Genomic DNA, 20,197 nt, shown 5'->3' with positions numbered 1-20,197 from the left:
AAGGGCAGGCAAGGCGGGAACCATAAAGCCGGTTCACACCCAGGCCACTGAGGCTGATGGTATGTGATCACATTGGGTGAAATGATACCCTTAAGGACGTGGCTGCGTGGGGACAAGAACACAGATCTTCCATCTTATTTCCACCTGCGCTTCTCAAACTGTCTGGTGCCCACGAATCACCACAGATTCTGGTGCAGGTCTGGAATGGGGATTCAAATTGTACTTTTCTAAGGACCTCCTGGATTTTCCTGCTCACACTCTGAGTACGACTTGGCCATTTAAAAAAAAATCATGCAAAAAGCAGCTCTTCAAAACCTCAGTGAAAAATATCTGAATCTTCTGATGTACAACCTAGAACGTAAATTTTTCTTTTTTTACCAGAGCATGTAAAATGCAGAATTGGCCATTCAAAAATCCCTGTTAAAAACAGTACCTACTTCTCAATCATAAGAAATCTGGGGACTTCCCTGGTGGTCCAGTGGCTAAGACTGCGTTCCCAATGCAGGGGGCCTGGGTTCAATTCCTTGTCAGGGAACTAGATTCCACATGCCACAACTAAAGATCCAGCATGTGCAACTAAGGCCTGACACAGCCAAATAATTATTTAAAAAAAGAAAAAAGAAATCTGAAACATCTAAAGGGCACATGCAGTAAACAGGAGGTAGATTATTTAAACAGGAGGTAGATAATGCACAGTAAGTTTGCCGAACAACCGTTTTTTAATTTATCTGGAATCTCATTTTTGGCTACATTTCCCCAGGTCCTGAGATGGGAAACCAGAATACTGGGTGTTGGAGGGACACTGGCTCCTTCTTAAAGGCAGCAATTAACCGACGCCCACAAGGTGGCGCTCCTGGGTCGCCTGGCTCCTCCGGAGTCCGCAGCGCCTTTCCCAGACCCGCAGGCGGCTGTCCAAGGAGCCAGGCCTGTGCTTGGGAGTTTTTAAGGAAGATGAGCAAACGCCAGGGCACCCAAAAGGACCTGCAGTCATCACAACAACAGTATACTTAGGCTAGTTTTCATTTTCCAATTCACGAAGCAGAGTTGAGGAGATTGAAGGCTGGAAAAAACAAACCACTCTGCTTTCAAAGGCGAAGAGCCCAGAAAATGTGAGACTTTAACACTTCAGTCTCTAAAAGGGAGACTACAGTTCTTGTTCTTTCAACAGGCACTGAGCATCTTCACATCTAGGGCTTCAGGGAAGACACAGAACAGCCAACAGAAGTGGGCACATGGAACAGATACTAACCAATAAAACCCAGGGAGAGGGGCTTAAGAAGGGGCATCTAAAAGCAGGTGCCCGCTGAGTCTCAGAAGAGGGGCGGCATCTGGAAATGCGGGTCTGGGAGCCCCCTGTAAAGAGGTGACAGCTCAAGCAGAGTGTCAAAGAGTGGAGTGTGATGCACAATACATGCTTAGGAACAAAAAGTTACCAACAGATGATGCTAGAATCCTCCTGGTAAGCTATTAGGACTTATGGACATTTTACCGAGACCTTACAGACTCAACTTAAACACACTAAAAATGACTGGGAGAGTCAATACTTTCTCTAGGTTACTGAACAGCTCTTGAGGTAATTATCACAACTAAGACTTAAGAGTTTGCCACAGGCTAGATGATATTTTAATCACTCTATTATCTACTTCAACCTTCAACAGCAACAAGTTACAACCATCATTATTCCCATTTCACATATGAGGGAGTCAAAGTACTAAGAATCTTGTCCCAAGTCACACAGGTAGCAAGTGGCAGACCCAGGACTCAAACTCAGGTAATGCTGGCTAAAACCTGAGTTTTTAACTGCTATACTCTTCAAGAGAAGCAGTTACCAGTGAAGGTGTCTTGGCCTGAAAGACACATCTCAACAGCATTACTACGCTGATCCTGAACTACCTTCCATCTACACTAACAATGATTTGAGACATGGATTTTGAGTTTCGGGTTTGTATGAATAAGACTAGATCATACAACAGAAAAATCAGTTTCTCTGGCACTTTAAAACTAACCCCCATTGATAGTTTTGGCATCTTGGAAACGATATTCATTCCTACAGGAGAACAGAGTAATAATTATAATATACCACATATGGTCAAGGGAACTCTAGGACACTGGGAAAGTCTGATTCAGTAAGCACAGTTTTGGGGTAAAGAGAACTATGAAAATAATTTTCTCATTGTAATCAGTACAGTGTATGCTAACAGTGGCCAGAGTTTTTAAAAAGAAAGTGGAAATACTGCAGAGTGGCCTAAAATCACATAAATAATTTTAATGGATTGAAGTGCTCATAAAGAAGGGGCCTTGGGTGTGCTAGGCTCAAAAATAAGAGCCTAACGTTTGACTTCATGATTTGCAATGCAAAGCTATTGTTTCCTGTTGTCTTTGACTACAGAAGATGAAATTTTTTACTTGAAATTGTGATGTAGATTTAGGTTAGATCCAGGCCATTTTGTCAAATGGGAAACTGAGCCAAAGATGCTGACTGATCTTCCCAAATCTATGCAAATCACCTTGGAGTCTAGGGTGAACTCCATGGATGTTAGTGAACTAAAGATAATAAACCTGTCAACCCCTGTGGATTTCAGCTCTTTGGAGGGGAACCCTTACTTAGAACTTCCATACTGACGCCCAGTCCTAGGGGAGACTGTGCTGGATAAGGGACCCTACATAGTACCTGGGTTGGCTTGTCCACTCGCCACCACCCTCATCTCCCTGCCTTCTCACCACCTCTGGGCAACCATGACTCTGAATTGGGGTTTCAAAGGTAGAGTTTTCCGGCATTTCTCATCACCAAACTGCAAAAATATTTTAACCACCTCTTTGTTCACACTACAAAAAGGACAGCCTAATTGAAATTTTAAAGAAAGGGCATCAAGTGTGGAAGAGAACCCTACAAAAATACCATAGTAACACTAAACTCTTTACAGTACCTGTTCAACACTTACTAGTTATTAATTACTCATAATGTTGAGAATCTTCAAAGAGGAACAGAATATATAAGAAATGTATGCCTGACCATCATGTAGGAGTTTATGAGCCAGGAAAAGGTAGTAAATTCCAGATATAATTAACCCCCAAATTTGGTAAGCATGCATGTGCCTGGTGGGCCCTCAAATATTTGTTGGATGAATGGATAAACGTTCTTGGGAGCATTCTTAACTTTGAGAGAAGTGATAATAAGCTACCTAATTCTTCTTAAACTGGCAGTTTGGGAAATTAGTTTAGCAGATGTGAAGTGGGAGGCTACGAGGAGAAGGCACAATGCGAAATGTGGCAGATATGTTAGAACAAAAATAACTGGGGAGAGGCAAACGGCAATGAATGACACCAACTCAGAGAGAAGGAAAAAGCTATGCAGAAAACCATTTATTCCATCATTTTCTAACAAATGACTCTGCACGTGGATGACTTGCTAAAATGCAGCCTCTAGACCTGAACAGCTGTGCTTAGAAGAATTTTAAATACTGCCCTACAACCTTGAAATCGGATAGCTCCTGAGCTTACATCTCTAAGCTTCAAGAGAGAATCAGCCAGTTTAAAAGCATGTATCAGGGAAAAAAGAGAATTTTTCCACATGCTGTGTTTTCCATTGGTTTCTAGATAGGTGTTAACTGATATGGAATTGTCTCTTTCAAGATAATGGCAAGGATCAGAGGGAGAAAGAAAAGTTTGGAAGAGCCTGGTTTTAATCCTGAGTTTGTAACTTTCTTAATTAAAGAAGGCCACATGCCAGAAAAATTTAACTTGAATAAAAACCTTTTGAAAATGCTAGAATGTATTTCTAAACTATGCTTTGTCCTCCCTTCCCGGATTCATGAGAGGGGAAAAGACTGACAAAGAAAGCCAGTAGGTTTCCCCCACAGAGAAGACAGACTCAGAGTCATAGGAATCTGGTAGAATTAGAACTTTCAATGTCTATCCAGAGAGAAACTTCACCCGAGCAGATGAGACAATTATAGGTGGGTGATGCTGGGGAGCAGAGTTGGGAGGAAAGAAACACAAAGCAAAAGTCAGCAGGTGAGACAACATTCTGGACCTGAATGAACCATCTGATGCACCAGTGTTAAGCGGGCTCCTGCAAGTCCTAAGGTGACTGAAAGTAATGGAGGGTCATTGGTCCTGAGGACTTGATCTGCCATGGTCTGGAGAAACACTTTCAAGCCCCAAGAATGATTACGAGCATGGGGAATGCAAACTGGGAGAAATGAGGATCCCAATAGCACCTTTAATCAGATAACTCTTATAGCAGAGATAAGAATTTATCAAAGTACATACAACCCCTTCTGTGCTTCTCTGAATTTTCTCTGTCAATGCAATCCATCCACAAAACGTTAAAGAATCCCACCAATTCTACAGGGAAAACTACATTTCTGTCTCGGCAACTAATGGAAACTGAAAATAAGTTCCATGTAAGACATCTTAAACTCTTAATTCTATTTCACACTGATTTAAATAAATCCTGATGAAAATGTCTTGCCAAGCATTTTTAAAAGACAGGCATGGAAAGCTTAAGGAGAGTTTAAAGGATAACAATATGGATGCATAAAAGATAAGAAAAAGCTCTGGTAAGCCATTCAAGAACAAGAATCTTGTTTGCCTGGACCACAGAAAGAGTTAAGATCTATCCTCAAGCTTAAAATAAAAGAAGAGAGAACCCATATTACCAGCTAGTACATTCTTGTATATTTTCTAGAGCAGTCTGACAAATCATTTCTTTTTGTAGAAGAACGCCATACGGATCATTTGGTCAATTTTACAAATTTACAGCAAACACACACTGGAATCCAGACTAGAATTCAGGTTTCTGGATTTTGTTCCTCATGTGAGTCTTTTCTGACCCAGAAACTAAAGTGAAATGCAATGTCCAAGGCAGTCTATTCTGAGCGGAGGAGAGGACAATGTCAATAACCACAACAAAATTCAGCAGGATCAAACACCCACTGATGAAAATAAGTACCATCCTACATGTTCAGGAAATCAGAAGGAGCGAAAAGGACGTTGCTGTCCTAATTAAATTAGATACAGCATTCTCTATTTGGCTGCCTTTATGGGAAGTCTTGGGCTTCCTTGGTGGCTCAGCGGTAGAGAATCTGCCTGCCAATGCAGGAGATGCGGGTTCGATCCCTGGGTCAGGAAGATCCTCTGGAGAAGGAAATGGCAATCCATACCAGTATTCTTTCCTGAAAAATCCCATGGACAGGAGCCCGATGGGCTACAGTCTATGGGGTCACAAGATTCAGACAGGATTGAGCGACTAAACAACAGCAACAAATGGCCAAGTCTGGGCTTGTGAATAAACACTGGTCTGCACCTGGTGGATGTTTGAGATTTCTCAGCTTAGATATTTAGAGGCCAACAGTGGTAGTGTGGACAGCTAGAAGCAAATCGGGACCAATTAATAAGGATAAGACTAACATAAAAACTATATCCGTGGATTATCTTTCTATTTGGTGGTTTCTATAAAAGCATTTGCAAGGCTGAAGTAATACACACTAATTTACCATTAAGAATAAATATTTCAGGGACTTCCCTTGTGGTCCAGTGTTTCAGAATCCACCTTCCAATGCAGGGGGCGTGGGTTCGATCACTCATTGGGACATTAAGATCCCACATGCCGCAGCACGTGTGCAGGCTTGCCAAGCCTGCAATTACCGAGCCTGACTGCCGCAACTAAGACCCAGTGCAGCCAAAATAAATAAATATTTTAAAATATTTCATACCTTCCAGCATCTCACAGTGTGACTGAATTCTCTCTTCTTGTTCCCGGCATCCCCATCAGAACCCAGAGGCAGGGGAAGGCCTAGAAAGAAGCCTTCCTGCACTACCTGGGCAATGAGGCCACATCCGAATCCACCTGGGATACTGGTGGGATGTCTGGGGTCCTGAGGCCTTGAAAACAGCAGTGGTTTTTCTGGCCTGTGACCGTGGACAGCACCCCCAACTCCCGCCCTGGCAGTGCCCAGGGGAAACTGGTTTGGGAGCCGGCTAATCACTGTCTGAATGCAGGGGGCACTGCAGTGGCTGCTGGAAGGGGGCAGGACTGTGCCCAACCTTCAGCAAGCACAGATCCGTTGTCTAAGTGACACAGAATCTAGGGCCAAAGTCTCAGAAAAGACTAAGAAACAGAGAAAGGAAGTGTCATCAGTGCTAACATTTGATATGCTCACTGTCTGGGGTCAGAAGTGGCTTTCTCCTATCTGTTTGGAGTGCTCTGTGTCCTGAGTGTTAGCTGGCAAGATGCAGGGGCCTGAGATGGGTGGTTGAGAACCTGAGCTGGGCAGCCAGCAGCCCAGGTGTGAAACCTGGTTCTGCCACTGGCCACCTGCGACATCTCAGGGAAATTATTAATATTTCGTCCCCAGGCTTCAAGTTCACCGTCTGTGAAACAGAGTCACACCTTCCCTCCCGCAAAAGGCTGGAGTGAGGAGTGAACGCCTGAGTGTTTGAAAACCGCTTAGAACAGCACCTGACATTAATACAGCATTGTTAAACAACCTTTTGAACACTCTGGGAGCCTGTCACTCAGAATGCATCCTCAGAGAGCAGCCTGCCTTCTGGGGGCGGCAGGGGTGGAGAGGTTAGGTTTTCAAGTTGCCATGAAAGACCGAGTGTCCCACTCTGTAACTAAGACCATCTCAAACCTCAGGCTGGCGCAGAGATAACTCTCCTGGAATCCCAGAGCTCCTCCTCCCAGTTCCGTGTCAGGGACACATCTCCCCAGGAAGCAGACACTGGGAACTCTCATTCAGCTGTGGTGAGGATGCGGGGGAGGGACATTTGTAAGGTCCTGGGCATCTTTAGGAGAATATCAGGAAGCACCCAAGTGCAGCAGAGAATACTGTGATCCGGGGAGGGACGCTTTCTCCTGAGAAAGCTCCAAGATCAGGCATCCCTACTCTGAAGGCTGTCTCGTGAGTGGAAAGAAAATCCATGACTCAGGAGCAGAGTCTGGGTGCCCATACAGACGGGGAGAGTCTCCCAGGCAGACTGGTAGGAGCAGTATAGACAAGGAGGGTGTGGACCTGAGGACAGGACAGGGCTGGGCGCAGACCGAGAGCCATCAGTCCAGGCAGCAGGAGCTGCCTGTTCAGTAGCTGGTTCTCTCTTATCCATCTCATTCTTCCACCCACAACATAAGTCTGCAACGTGCTTGTCCTGGCCAACCTCCATTTCAGATTTGGAGCAAAGAATAAATCTGAACTTAGTGGTTTAAGTTGACACTGGATTTTGTGTTTTCCTAAGCAAGGCCAAAAAATTTAAAAATTTAAAGGGACCTCCTGGGGCTTCCCCAGTGGTTCATCAATAAAGAAACCACCTGCAATGCAGGAGAGGTGGGTTTGATCCCTGGGTCGGGAAGATCACCTGGAGAAGGAAATGGCAACCCTCTCCAGTATTCTTGCCTGAGAAATCCCATGGACAAAGGAGCCTGGTGGGCCTCAGTCCATGGGAATCACAAAAGGGTTGGACATGACTCAGCAACCAAACAACAATAAATAAATAATAAACTAATAAATACAGTGCATGCATGTTCAGTTGTGTCTGACTCTCTGCTACCCCATAGACTGTAGCCAACCAGGCCCCTCTGCCACGGAACCTTCCAGGCAAGAATACTGGTGTGGGTTGCCATTTCTTTCTCCAGGGGATCATCCCAGCCCAGGGATCGAACCCATGTCTCTGCATCTCCTGTATTGGCAGGTGAATTGGAAGCCCCACTAAACACAGTATCTGCCCATAAAATCCAGCTTTAAAAGGGCCCTCGGTCATCTGTCAAAATAAGCAAAAGAAGGGATGAACTGATAAGCTCTCATTTTAGGACACCTTGATCCCTGAGGTCTTTGAACACAGTAAGTACAGGCCGTCACAGCAGCACCTACTTCGGCCTCAATTAGTCAACCGGGCATGTTCCCACTGTACCGCTGGCCTGGGGTTGCAGGTCCAAAGCCCAAACATGAGATGTTCATTGTCCTTCCTTACTGAGAAAAAGCCATCATCTTCTCTGTGTGATTTATAACCCTAATACCAATGTTCCATAAAGATTTTGCTTTTGCTTCAGTAAACCCAGTCTGGGTATTTCCTTCTTTAGCAGGCTCACTGGGACCTTGGCGGGGACCACCCACCCAGGTTCCTGCTTCAGAGGAACTGGGGCCCTGCAGGGCAGTGGAAGGACAGGACATCAGAGCTGGGTCTGCTCCCTGCTGAACTCTTGAGCGGCCTATTACACTGTAGCCACTAGTCACACATGGCCAGAGGCTACTGTTCTGGACACCATGGACATAGAAGCTTTCTACCACTACAGAAAATTCCCTGTGCAATGCTGATTGAATGGTTTCACTGGTCAAATAGGGTAGTGGCATTTTGTCTGAAGGCCTGGGTTCAGCCCAGATTCCACCTTCACAGGGCTCTCCCAAGAGCAGCCATCCTCAAAGTTCTGAGCATCCATCTAGAATGGTTACTCTAATAGGAATTGTTGCTCAGTCCCTCGGTTGTGTCCGACTCTTTGCAACCCCATGGACTGCAGCACACCAGGCTCCTCTGTCCTCCACTATCTCCCAGAGTTTGTTCAAATTCATGCCCATTGAGTTGGTAATGCATTCCAACCATCTCATCCTGTCATCCCTTTCTCCTCCCGCCCTCAGTCTTTCCCACATCAGGGTCTTTTCCTGAGTTGGCTCTTGGCATAAGGTGGCCAAAGTATTGGAGCTTCAGCTTCAGCATCAGCCCTTCCAATGAATATTCAGGGTTGATTTCCTTTAGGACTAACTGGTTTAATCTCCCTGCTGTCCAAGGGACTCTCAAGACTTTTCTCCAGCACAAAAATTAGAAAGCACCAATTCTTCAGCACTCATGTTTCTTAATGGTCCAACTCTCACATCTGTATATGCTACTGGAAAAACCATAGCTTTGACTATAAGGACCTTTGTCGGCAAAGTGATGTCTTTGTTTTTAATATGCAGTCTAGGTTTGTCATAGCTTTCTTTCCAAGGAGCAAGCATATTTTAATTTTGTGGCTGCAGTAACCATGCGCAGTGATTGTGGAGCTCAAGAAAATAAAATCTGTCACTGCTTCCACTTTTTCCCCTTCTATTTGCCATGAAGTGATGGGACCAGATGCCATGATCTTAGTTTTTTTAATACTGAGTTACAATGAAGCACTACTCAGCCTTAAAAAATGAAATAATGCCATTTTCAGCAACATAGATGCAACTAGAGATTATCCTACTAAGCGAAGTAAGTCAGAAAAAGAAAGACAAATACCATATGATATCATCTGTATATGAATCTAAAATATAACACAAATGAACCTGTCCACAAAACAGAAACAGACTCACAAACATAAAGAATAGATTTGTGGTTGTCAAGGGGAGGGGAGGTGGGAGAGGGGTGGATTGGGAGTTTGGGGTTAGCAGATGCAAACTATTATAGATAGAATGGAACAACAACAAAACAACAAGGTTCTACCATACAGCACAGGGAACTATATTCAATATCCTGTGATAAACTACTCATATTAATACAGTGGAAAAGAATATAAAAAGAAATGCATATACGTATACACACACACTACATATATAACTGAATCACTTTGCTGTATGGCAGAAATTAACATAATATTGTAAATCAAGTATACTTCAATAAAAAATTACATAAAAATTTTATACGAAAGAACAAACTGTGGTAAATGAATGTAATTGGCAAATAAAGGGCTTTATCCTGAATGTATAAAAAGTACACAAAATCAATAAGAACAATGCTAAAACTAAGAAAAAAAAAGAAAAGAAAATCTGAGCAATGCCCAGGACGTGGGACACTGACAGGAAGGGGCCTCTCTGATGCCAGAAATATTCCATTTCTTAATCAGGGTGGGAGATGCACAGGTGTGTACATGGGCAAAAAGTCATTGAGTTATGCCCATGTTCAGAGCCCTTCATACAAAGTATGTAATATCTCAATAAAATGTAAAAAAAAGCATTTAAACCAAGGAATTCTTCATCAGCAGCTAAATATGCTTTGTCCATCACACAATGAATGTAAGAGGACAGAAGTGAGTTAGAAACATAGTAAGTGAACCATCTTGATAAACTCTGTGAAACTTGCTCTGCAAGGTGACCTTCCTGTGTCATGAACAATAATGAAATAATTGGGCAGCAGTACTGTTTCTCAGTGATCTCATTACATTTCTCTACAGGCCATCCCTCCCCACCTTTTAGGATGGGCACCAGAGTTTCCAGAAGCTTTAGTTTAAGAACAATCTTGTCAGTCAAAATGTCCAATCCAACACATGAATCGAAGTTCCACTTCAGTCCAGAATACACCAGTTCCCTCCTGGCCCTGCCTGGCTGGCCTCAAGCCTGGGGCCCCACATGGGAGGCCCCTTCCCTCTCCCCTACTTCCTCTCTGCTGTCTTGCTATCACTTCTGACCTTCCAGGGGAAGAAGGTTTAGCCTGACATACTGGGCCAGGTGGAGCCTGGTCCTGGTTCCCCCTGGACATGGCGGATGGGACAGTGCCAAGCTCCTCCTTTTGTGGCACTTGTGGGGTTTCTGGAGACCTCTCTGCCGGAGACTTAAGGCCCACTACCCAACTCAGGTTCATGCTCACATCCACCCCAGTGTCGGGCACACTCTGGTACTCAGTTCCTATTAGTGAATGAATGAAGGAGGTGAGAAAACAGAAAAGGAAGTAGCAATGTTCTCTCCATAAACTCTTTTGGGAAGGAATTTTGTTTTTGTCTGACTTAACACTTTTAAAACATGTAGGCTAATTCCCTTTAGCTTACAATTAAGAAAATAAATGACTGTTTCATTCTCAGGCACTTGCTATTCCGACCAAGACCAGAGTCTGATGAAATGAGTTGCAACCTGCAGCACAGCTGCAGGCTCTTTTATCAATGCCATTCCACGGTAATAACCCACAAACAAGATAGAGTATTTTTTCGGAATTAGTTGATCAATAAGACAACTCAGGAAAATAAAAATTGCTGTAGATTGTACATACGAGACCTCCCATAGGTACTAGAACACAGATCTGAGTTGTTTATAGCCAGCCTCGAAGTCCCTCCCCAACCCGGCTGTGCAGAGAGGACACAGGCAGAAACACTCATTCGAAAAGACACACGCACCCCAAAGTTCAGAGCAGCACTATTCACAACTGCCAAGACATGGAAACAACCCGCACCAACAGATGAATGGATAAAGAAGATGTGGTATATATGATATGGACAATGGACTACTACTCAGTCATTAAAAAGAATGAAATTTTGCCATTTGCAGCAAGATGGATGGACTTGACAGTATTATGTTAAATGAAATAAGTCAGACAGAGAAAGACAAATACTGTATGATATCACTTATATGTGGAATCTAAAAATGCAACAAACTAGTAATACAACCTTGGATCTACAACACAGTAGACTCACAGATATAGAGAACAAACTAGTAGTTACCAGTGGGGAGTGGGAAGGAGGTGAGGGCAATATAGGAGTGGGGGGTTAAGAGGTGCAAACTATTATGTATAAAATATGCTACAAGGATATATTGTACAACATGGGTCATATAGCCAATATTTTATCATAACCATAGAGTATAACCTTTAAAAATTGTGAGTCACTCTATTAGTACACCTGTAAGTTATAAAATATTGTACAACAACTATACTTCAATTAAAAAAATTTTTTTAAAGCTCTGCAGTCCAGGAACCTGCAGACACCTTGTAATCAGAAATTGTGTCAATGACACATAAGGCTGCCCAGCATGACACCCCCAAGGAGGGTGTGGCCACCCAGTGAAAGCACTTTCTCTACTCAGACTTTCTACACACACAGCCTTGATTTCCATTTGTGGTTGTAGTCTCTGCCTTGGCTGACTTGGGAAACTTTAAAGGCTAGAAAATGACTTTCTGGAGAGAATGAACAACAGCAACATTAAAGTGTAAACTCAGCAGCTATCACTGGGCAATTACCATGAAGTCAGCATTGCAGAGCTGGTGAAAGGAGATACAAAGATGAATGAGGCAGGGCGCCCTGTATGGAGGGAGCTTCCTGACTGGTTGGAGGGAGGGGAAATGTACATCTCTCCTGTCCTCAGCTGGAAGGGGTTGTACCTATGTGGTACCTTATGTACTTCATGTTTCTTAATTCAACATCACCTTTAATTCTCACCACAGTCTTAGGTAAGGGAAAACATGGATAGTTGTTCTCTTTTTTAGAAGAGGAAATTAGCCCTCAGGGAGTCTGAGTAACCAGTTCAGGGCCCCAGAGAAGATACAATGGCAGAGCTGGAAGAACACAGCACCCTCTACCCCCCATCTACTCTGGGCTGCTGATCCACAGACAAGTGCATGTGTGAGAAACTCAGCTCACCTTGTGGCTTCACTTTCAACTTGGAAGGAGAAAAATGAGTGAAAAAGCATGACAAGATGAGGAGAAATTAGGCGGGAGTACATTCACAGGTGAGAAATTTTAAAATCAGGAAAAAATGAAACATTTTAGCCTTACCAAATACTAAAGAAAAGGCAAGAAGTTTCCAGGAGAGGAAGAGGCACCCTAGCACTACATCTGGGGGGATGGGGAGAGCTGAAGGTGACATCCGAGGGAAGTTTCTACTTCTCTGAAGACCCACACCCGTAATTCTGCAGCTCTTTATTTCTCCTGAAGTAAGTTCAGGATAGTATCTGCCAACATGAGTTTAACTGATGAGAACTGAGAAATAAATGCATGATCTCTAATACTTTATAGGAGGCTCGATGTTCTAGATTATTTGTAGACAAATTTGCATCTTGCTCTTTCACTGTGGTTGTTTTCTACAAATTGCAATGGTGCCCCCTAGTTAGTCTACCATGTGAGGAAAAATGCAATTGTGAGCATGCTGCCCTGCTTTTTGAAATGAGTTCAACTCCTTACTAATTTTCTTATAAAGCTACTACTTCAAAACAGTCAAGTTGTCACAATAACGCTGCATTCTTCCTTAAATGGGCTCAACTGGTACTGAATCAATCAGATAAGAAAAACATCCTCTTGTCCAAGGCCTTCATTTGCAATGTGAAAACCAGAGACAACAAAGATGACGGTGGGACTTCCCTGGCGGGACTCATTTGCCTTACAATGCAGGGGACATGGGTTCAATCCCTAGTCGGGGGACCGAACGTCCCACATGACACGGAGCAAATAAGCCCGTGGGCCACAGCTAGAGAGAGCCTGTTCGTCACAATGGAAGATACCACGTGAAGCAACGAAGATCATGTGTGCCGCAACTAAGACCTGATGTAGCCAAATTAATTAATTAATAAAAAAAATATATGTGGGTTAAATGACAGAGTCCGATTAGAGCTCAAGTTTTCTGACCGGCAGTCTCAAGCCCCATTACCGCTGTGAGAGTAAATACCTTGAAATAAACCTGGATAAAGGCTTGGAGCTGGGCTATTAATCCTTCTTCAAGCACCATGGTGGTCACCTTGCCTGGGGCCTACAAGTCGGGGGCCATGCTCCCACCTCCGCTAACTCAGCTGGCTCAGGTGGTCCTGCCGTGGTGGCAGGAGGTGGTGGGCACACAATGTGGCCTCCAGGACTGTGAGCTGAAACCAGGTCTGTCTATTGGAACTGTTTACCAACCCATTACCAAGAGCTTGCCTTGACCTGCTCTTGATAACAACCCATTAATTGATTCCACTCTCCATTAAGTGGTCATGACTGAATGCTTTAAAAGCTCTGGTCTGTACAGTGATCACATAGGAAATAGAATGAATTTGGGGAAAGAATATACTTTAATTTTAATGACATTTTAATTAAAATGTCATTAAAATTGAATCTAATGACATTTTAATTGTAATTCCAGTTGGATAGAGAGTTTTGTCTAAAATCCATTGCCATATGAAATTCTAAAACAGTGCTAAGTTCTTATCATGTGCTTCAAAATTCAGAAAAGAGAATTAAAATGAAAGTACTTACTTTCTCAAAATATTCAAATAACAACTTCTCTTGTAGCTTGAAGTGTTGTTACCAACTTGTAATTAAAACTTAAAGTCTAAGCTTTGGATCCAGGCCATGAGGTGTAATTAAAAGCACTCTGGCTTTAGAAATGGACAGGCCTGGGCTCAAGTCCCACCAAAAGCAAGTCAGTAAAGCAAGGAAGGGAAACCTGGACACTGAAGCCAGCAAAAAATGTCCTAAAGCTCTTTTCCAATAAGCAGAAACGCTATGGAAACACCTGTACTTCACGCGCTTACTGAGAGATGGTGATGGATAACTCACTTGAATGAGGAAGGTGACAGCTGCTGCACATGAGGAAGTCATACCAGGACAATCCGACACCAACCACACATCACAACAATCCAGTCACACGAGCAGGAAAGGTAAGAAAAGACAAGTGAGTGAGTGGTAAGAACTGCCTTTGGCACATCAGGGTCTAAATTTTATACAGTAATCGTGATAGGAGAAAAGACTGGATACCTGAGCAGCTTTATTGTCCACACATGTAGAGATGTACCACTTTGATGCAGAGAGGGTCTGGGATGCTAAAACTGATTGCAAAGTGCTTTCCCATGTATAAGCACATCTGAAGTTACAGGCTGTAAAGTATCTGAACTGTACAAACAAAAGCTAAAACCTAGTGTGCTTTTTGTTGCACGTAGATTTTATTTCCAAGATGACAGCTTCATTTTAGTCCATTTCCCACACACTTGGAAGGGGAAAAGGGTTTCCTAGGAAATTAACCATGCATCATTTCTTATCCTGCCTTTGCTTTTCTAATTAAGGATTCAGGTTTGTGGCTGCCTTTCCAGCCAAGTTCACTTCAAACTGGCAGACTCCACTCTCTGGGACTAGGACATGAGCTCTGGAGTTCAACACTCCTTGGTTCAAGTCCAGGTTCTACCACTTATACGTGCTGTGACTTTCAGTACTTCATGTCTGGGATTTAACTGTAAGATGTAGATAATAAAATAAAACAGTAAGTTCAAGTTGACCTGTGGAGTAGGTGTCCAGTACATTTTAGTACCCTCTCCTTTCCATTTACAAAATCTTCCTCCCAGGATTATGCTGCACCAGATGAAACTTTGCATCTGCTGCATTTAGTCATCTGTTTGACTATCTATCTAGGCTTCCCTGCTGGCTCAGTGGTAAAGAATCTGCCTCCCAATGCAGGAGACGTGGCTTCAATCCTTGAGTCAGGAAGATCCCCTGGGGAAAGACAATGGCAACTCACTCCAGTATTCTTGCCTGGAGAATCTCATGGACAGAGGAGCCTGGTGGGCTACAGTCCATGGGGTCACAGGAGTCAGGCAAGACTTAGTGACTAAACAACAACATCTATTTATCAATCATCTCCTTCTACCTATCTAGGGTGCTTCTGGATTAGAACTAAAGGCCACTTGGACATAATCTGAATTAAGAGACTCTTGCTTTCACATCAATCCATTTTCTATTCCAGTAGCTAATGGCTTGGTGCTTTTCAGCCTGATATTGCTGTATGCACACATGTATACCTGCATGTACAATGTAGCTGTTAAATCAGATGATAACTTTACTATAAATCTCTTAATTATAAGTGATGGATTCAGCACACCAATCTCTTCCTATCTATGAGCTATTTTTACCAAAAGTAAAATAACCCCAGCTTACTCTAATTTGAATTGAGGTACTTTTCTAGCTACTGTGTTATATGTGAATTGTGAGGGACCCCTGTTTGAGATCATTAGAGGAAGAGGGCGCTGGGGATTGATAAAAGGGATAAAAGGAAAGTGAGGCTAACAGGGAAGTGAGGTTAGAGATTTGAGGGAAGATGTGGAGGAGAGGAAGGAGCTGGGACCAGGGAAACCTGGGCTGTGACTGGTGCTGTGACTGCAGGTCTTGGCATGAACTTGCAGGGCCCAAGCTCTGACTGCGGAAGAGAACCACAGAGCATCTGCTCAACTTTGTCTATCAAAACTACTCTGCATCTCCAAGCTACTGTCAGACCCAGGAATCAGAAGCCAAGACTCTGAGTCAAAAATCAAAGATGACAGGATGGACAGTCAGGTGGCAGAGAAACGCCATTATCATGTTTTATCTGCAGTGAAGCAAAAGGGATTCAAAGCAGCCCACTGAGACTGTGGAAAAGAGAGACTAGACATTTCCAACGAGCTAAGGATGGTTGTTTGAATTTGAGTCATATAGGATCCATTGTTATTTATCTAAGATGTACAAGATGAAGTGCTTACAGCCTTTATTAATGTGCTGTACTTGTTTTTATTTTAATTAATATTTAGGAGCTGTCATGGGCCAGCTAGTGGTGAGGTCCAAATCCCACTTGTTCCAATTAGTGAACTGTCCTGTCACAGGGGTTTCAGGAGCCCAGCCCTCACAAGACTCTCTCTGATGAACGGTCATTACCAAGGACCGGGCAGTAGACCTGTGACGGCCTCTGAGAATATAACGAAGTGAGACATGGGAATTCCTTGCATTTTTCTTTTCCTCTGCTCATTAGCTAATCCACACTTTATGTGTTTCCCACGTTCTGATCTGAGCCATGAAGGGCCCCCTTCTCTCTCTACAACTCCCCTTGCAGGGTGCTAGCCAGCCTGTGTCAGGAAGGCCCACCACTTATTTGGCAGTGGGGACACTGTTTGGCACAATTCATGCCCTGAATCAATGAGGCAAAGGGGGCCCTGGCTTTATTTTGTGAAATGGTGAAATGGATACAAAGTCTATAAACTTGCACTGAATACACACAAATAGAAACCAAGCAGGTGTCCTGTCTGCATGATGCAATTTAAAAACAGAATATAGTAGACTCTTGAGAAACACATATTCGAACTGTGTCGGTCCACTTGTATGCGGGCTGTTTTCAATAGTAAGCACTACCACACTGCTGAGTGTGCTGAGTCTGAGGTTGGTTGAATCATTGGATATGGAGGAACGACATACATCACAGGACCACGGGTACGGAGGGCCAGATGCAAGTTATACACAAGTTTTCCACTGCATAGAGGACTGGTGCTCCTAACCACCACATTGTTCAAGAGTTGGGACTTCCCTGGAGGTCCAGTGCCAAAATGTAGGGGGCCCAGGTTCAATCCCTGGTCCGGGAACTAGATCCCACATGCCTCAACTAAGAGTCAACTGTACTAGAAACAAAACATCAAAGGGTGTGAAGGCAAAAGTGTCTTCTGAATCAGGCTGAGGAAACACCCCCGTGTCTGGTATCAGAAGGCTAGCAGCCTTCTGCTTCCAGGGGCACCTGCTATTTACCCCCATGAGGTACCACCCCAGCTGACTCAGCTGCATTTACAGAGAGGGCCTGTGAACAGTGCCCCCTGGTGGCAGAGGACAGTGGTCCCACCACAGCCCTGGCACCCACAGTGGGCGCTGCTCCTCAGAGATGAGAGGACGGGGAGTCCTGCTGCACTTGCTGTGTCCTGCCCTTGGAAGAACTCAACCACTGGACGGTGGCGGTACACATTTGCTTGCTTTGACCTGTAGGCCCACCTTCGAGTTTCTTCCCTTCAATACGCTCTATTTCCAAGGTTTCAAACTCTAACTTGAAAGCATCAGGAGGCATTGTTAGTAACTTTTAAAGCTGGTGCTTTAAAAAGTCCTTGAAAGTAATTATCGAGGCTGCTGCATTACCTGTGCATGCTTTGAGACCCAGTGACGGAGAACGTTCAGTACTCGATTCGTGGCTGTTCTGCGTATAATAAACTCTTTGTCGCATGTTCTCTCGGAATTGTTCAACCCTTGGGAGGAAAAGAAACACACATGTTTTAGTTAAAGCCAATCCCCAGGGACCTGGAAAAGGTCACTTATTTTGGGATACTGGTTAATGACACTCACAAATGACACGTCTTGGCAGAGGCGTGGCTTCAGCTGGTCGTGGATTCTGCTTACTTACCTATGATGCCCTCAGAGGCCACAACATAGTTACAGGTACAATTAAATGAATAATGTGCACATATTTATTAATGGCCACTGATTAAAGCTACAAATGGTCTAGTGAAATTTCCACTTATACCCATCCTGTTGTGTAACAAAAAGCCAAGAAGGAGTTTTAACAAAGTATCTGAGCCAACATTAGTTTATACTTTTGCTCCAGAGTCATATAACCACAGATATTTTCAATATTTGCAGGTGGATAAGCTCATACCTTGGCTCACAGATGATATAAATACTCACTCATATAAATATGTGCACTCACATATTGAGAAGCAGTATAGCACAGTGGTTAAGAACATGAGGGAGCTTCCCAGGTGGCGCTAGGGGTAAAGAATCCACCTGCCAACTCATGAGACGTAGGAGACTTGGGTTCGATCCCTGAGTCAGGAAAATCCCTCAGAGGAGGGCATGGCAACCCATTCCAGTATTCTTGCCTGGCGAATCCCATGGACAGAGGAGCCTGGCGGGCTACAGTCTATAGGGTTGCACAGAGCTGAACACGACTGAAGCGACTTAGCACGCAAGCACGTAAGAACATGAACTCCACGGCCAGACTCTCTGGGTTCAAATCCCTGTCCTCCTACGATATAAGTTACAGCTCCTCTCTGGTGACTAGCTTCCTCATGTCCTGAATGGAATAAGTGTATCAACCACACAGACTTTTTGGAGATTAAGTCAGTTAAGCATTTATAGTGGCACTTGGGAAAATAGTGAGAGTGCAATAAATGTTAGCTAGTATTACAACTCTGTCTTGGGGCAGAGTCTTCATCTCTGTGCCAGCCTATGTTTCTATCTTGGCCACCTCTTCACTATCAAAAAACTAGTATTTCTACTGATTCTCTATTTTAAAAGATTTTGCTTTCCCATCATATCTAAGTGACTTGTTTCCTTTAAAAATGAATTCAAGGGGACTTCCCTGGTGGTCCAGTGGTTAAGAATCTGCGTTTCCACTGCAGTGGGCATGAGTTTGATTCCTGGTCAGGGAACTGGGATCCAACATGCCATGTGGTATGGCCAAAAATATAAAAATAAATAAATAACTTCCATTATTAAAAAAAAGAAAGAATTCAAATCTCACATAACTTCCCTGGGAAACTTAAAAGTTGTCTACATTCACTGATTTCATTTCATCTCCTACTTGCTCTATATTCTACTCCTAGCTTCTTACCCCATCTTACCACCAAAACAGCCCCCACTAAACTCACCAATAACCTCCACATTTTTATAACCGATTCAATGGACATGAAATTGGGCAAGCTCCAGGAGATGGTGAGAGACAGGGAGGCCTGGCGTGCTGCAGTCCATGGAGTCAAAAAGAGTCAGACACAGCTTGGCAACTGAACAACACCCTGTCATCTCTTCATAGGGAATATCATCTAGTAATCACCTATAAAAAATTACTCACATAATTACATCCCCAGTTTTCTTCCCTGGTCTCTGGACCCATGTATCCAACTGCCTCTTGATATTTTCCTCTTAGATGTTTCAAAAATCTCAAACTCAATACATGCAAAAGGAAACCCCTTGGCCTTTCCATCAAACCTTATTCTCTTTGGGTGTTCCCCATCTCAGGAAAGGACCACCACCAGCCATCCAGTTATGTAAGCCTGGAACTTTGGAATAGTTCTTGGCAAATCTCTCTGCTTCTCCTTGATAATTTTACCCGCTAAATAAATCTCAAATCTGTCCATGTCTTTGTATTTACAAAGCCAAAACTGGCATTGAGCTCTGGCAATTCTCATTTAGTCTACTGACAATAGCCTCCTAACTAGGCTCATTGTCACTTCTGCCTCCTCAAATTTGTTCTCTTTTCTGAAGTCAGAAAGATCTTCCAAAGGGCAAATTAGATGTGCCATTCGCCTGTTTAAAGCCCTTAATGGCTCGTGGGATAAACACAAAACTCCTTAACACAGGCTTCAACATCTTCCATGGTTAGGCTCTTAACTCCCTTTTAGCCTTTTCTGAGACTGTATACTTTTCATGATTTCCTCTTCCAATTAACCACCCGTCTTTCAGTCCTTCATCCTCACCCCAGAGTCGCTATACACACTGCTCCATATCTGGCACAATTATCACTCCGCTTTTCACTCAGTGAAAGCCACTCTTTCTCACTTCATTTCAGCTCAGATCAGTCACTCAGTCGTGTCGGACTCTTTGTGACCCCAAGGACTGCAGCATGCCAGGCCTCCCTGTCCATCACCAACTCCCAGAGTCTACCCAAACCCATGCCCATCGAATTGGCGATGCCATCCAGCCATCTCATCCTCTGTCGTCCCCTTCTCCTCCTGCCCCCAATCC

General features: G+C 43.7%; 1 protein-coding gene across 2 annotated transcripts in view; it reads right to left on the bottom strand.

The window, feature by feature from the left end:
- Positions 1-20,197, bottom strand: part of RASGRF2 (Ras protein specific guanine nucleotide releasing factor 2) — a 252,292-nt gene that overhangs the window by 33,120 nt on the left and 198,975 nt on the right. For both annotated transcript variants that reach the window (XM_070465761.1, XM_070465762.1), the window contains exon 18: positions 17,597-17,703. In XM_070465761.1, the coding sequence (XP_070321862.1) occupies positions 17,597-17,703 (107 nt within the window). The remainder of the gene's footprint in view (positions 1-17,596; positions 17,704-20,197) is intronic.

This window comes from Odocoileus virginianus, chromosome 3 (assembly GCF_023699985.2).
Source record: "Odocoileus virginianus isolate 20LAN1187 ecotype Illinois chromosome 3, Ovbor_1.2, whole genome shotgun sequence".
In the NCBI taxonomy this organism is placed as follows: domain Eukaryota; kingdom Metazoa; phylum Chordata; class Mammalia; order Artiodactyla; family Cervidae; genus Odocoileus; species Odocoileus virginianus.
The sequence above is the reverse complement of the archived record's forward strand: the minus strand, read 5'-3'. Positions and strand labels throughout refer to the sequence as shown.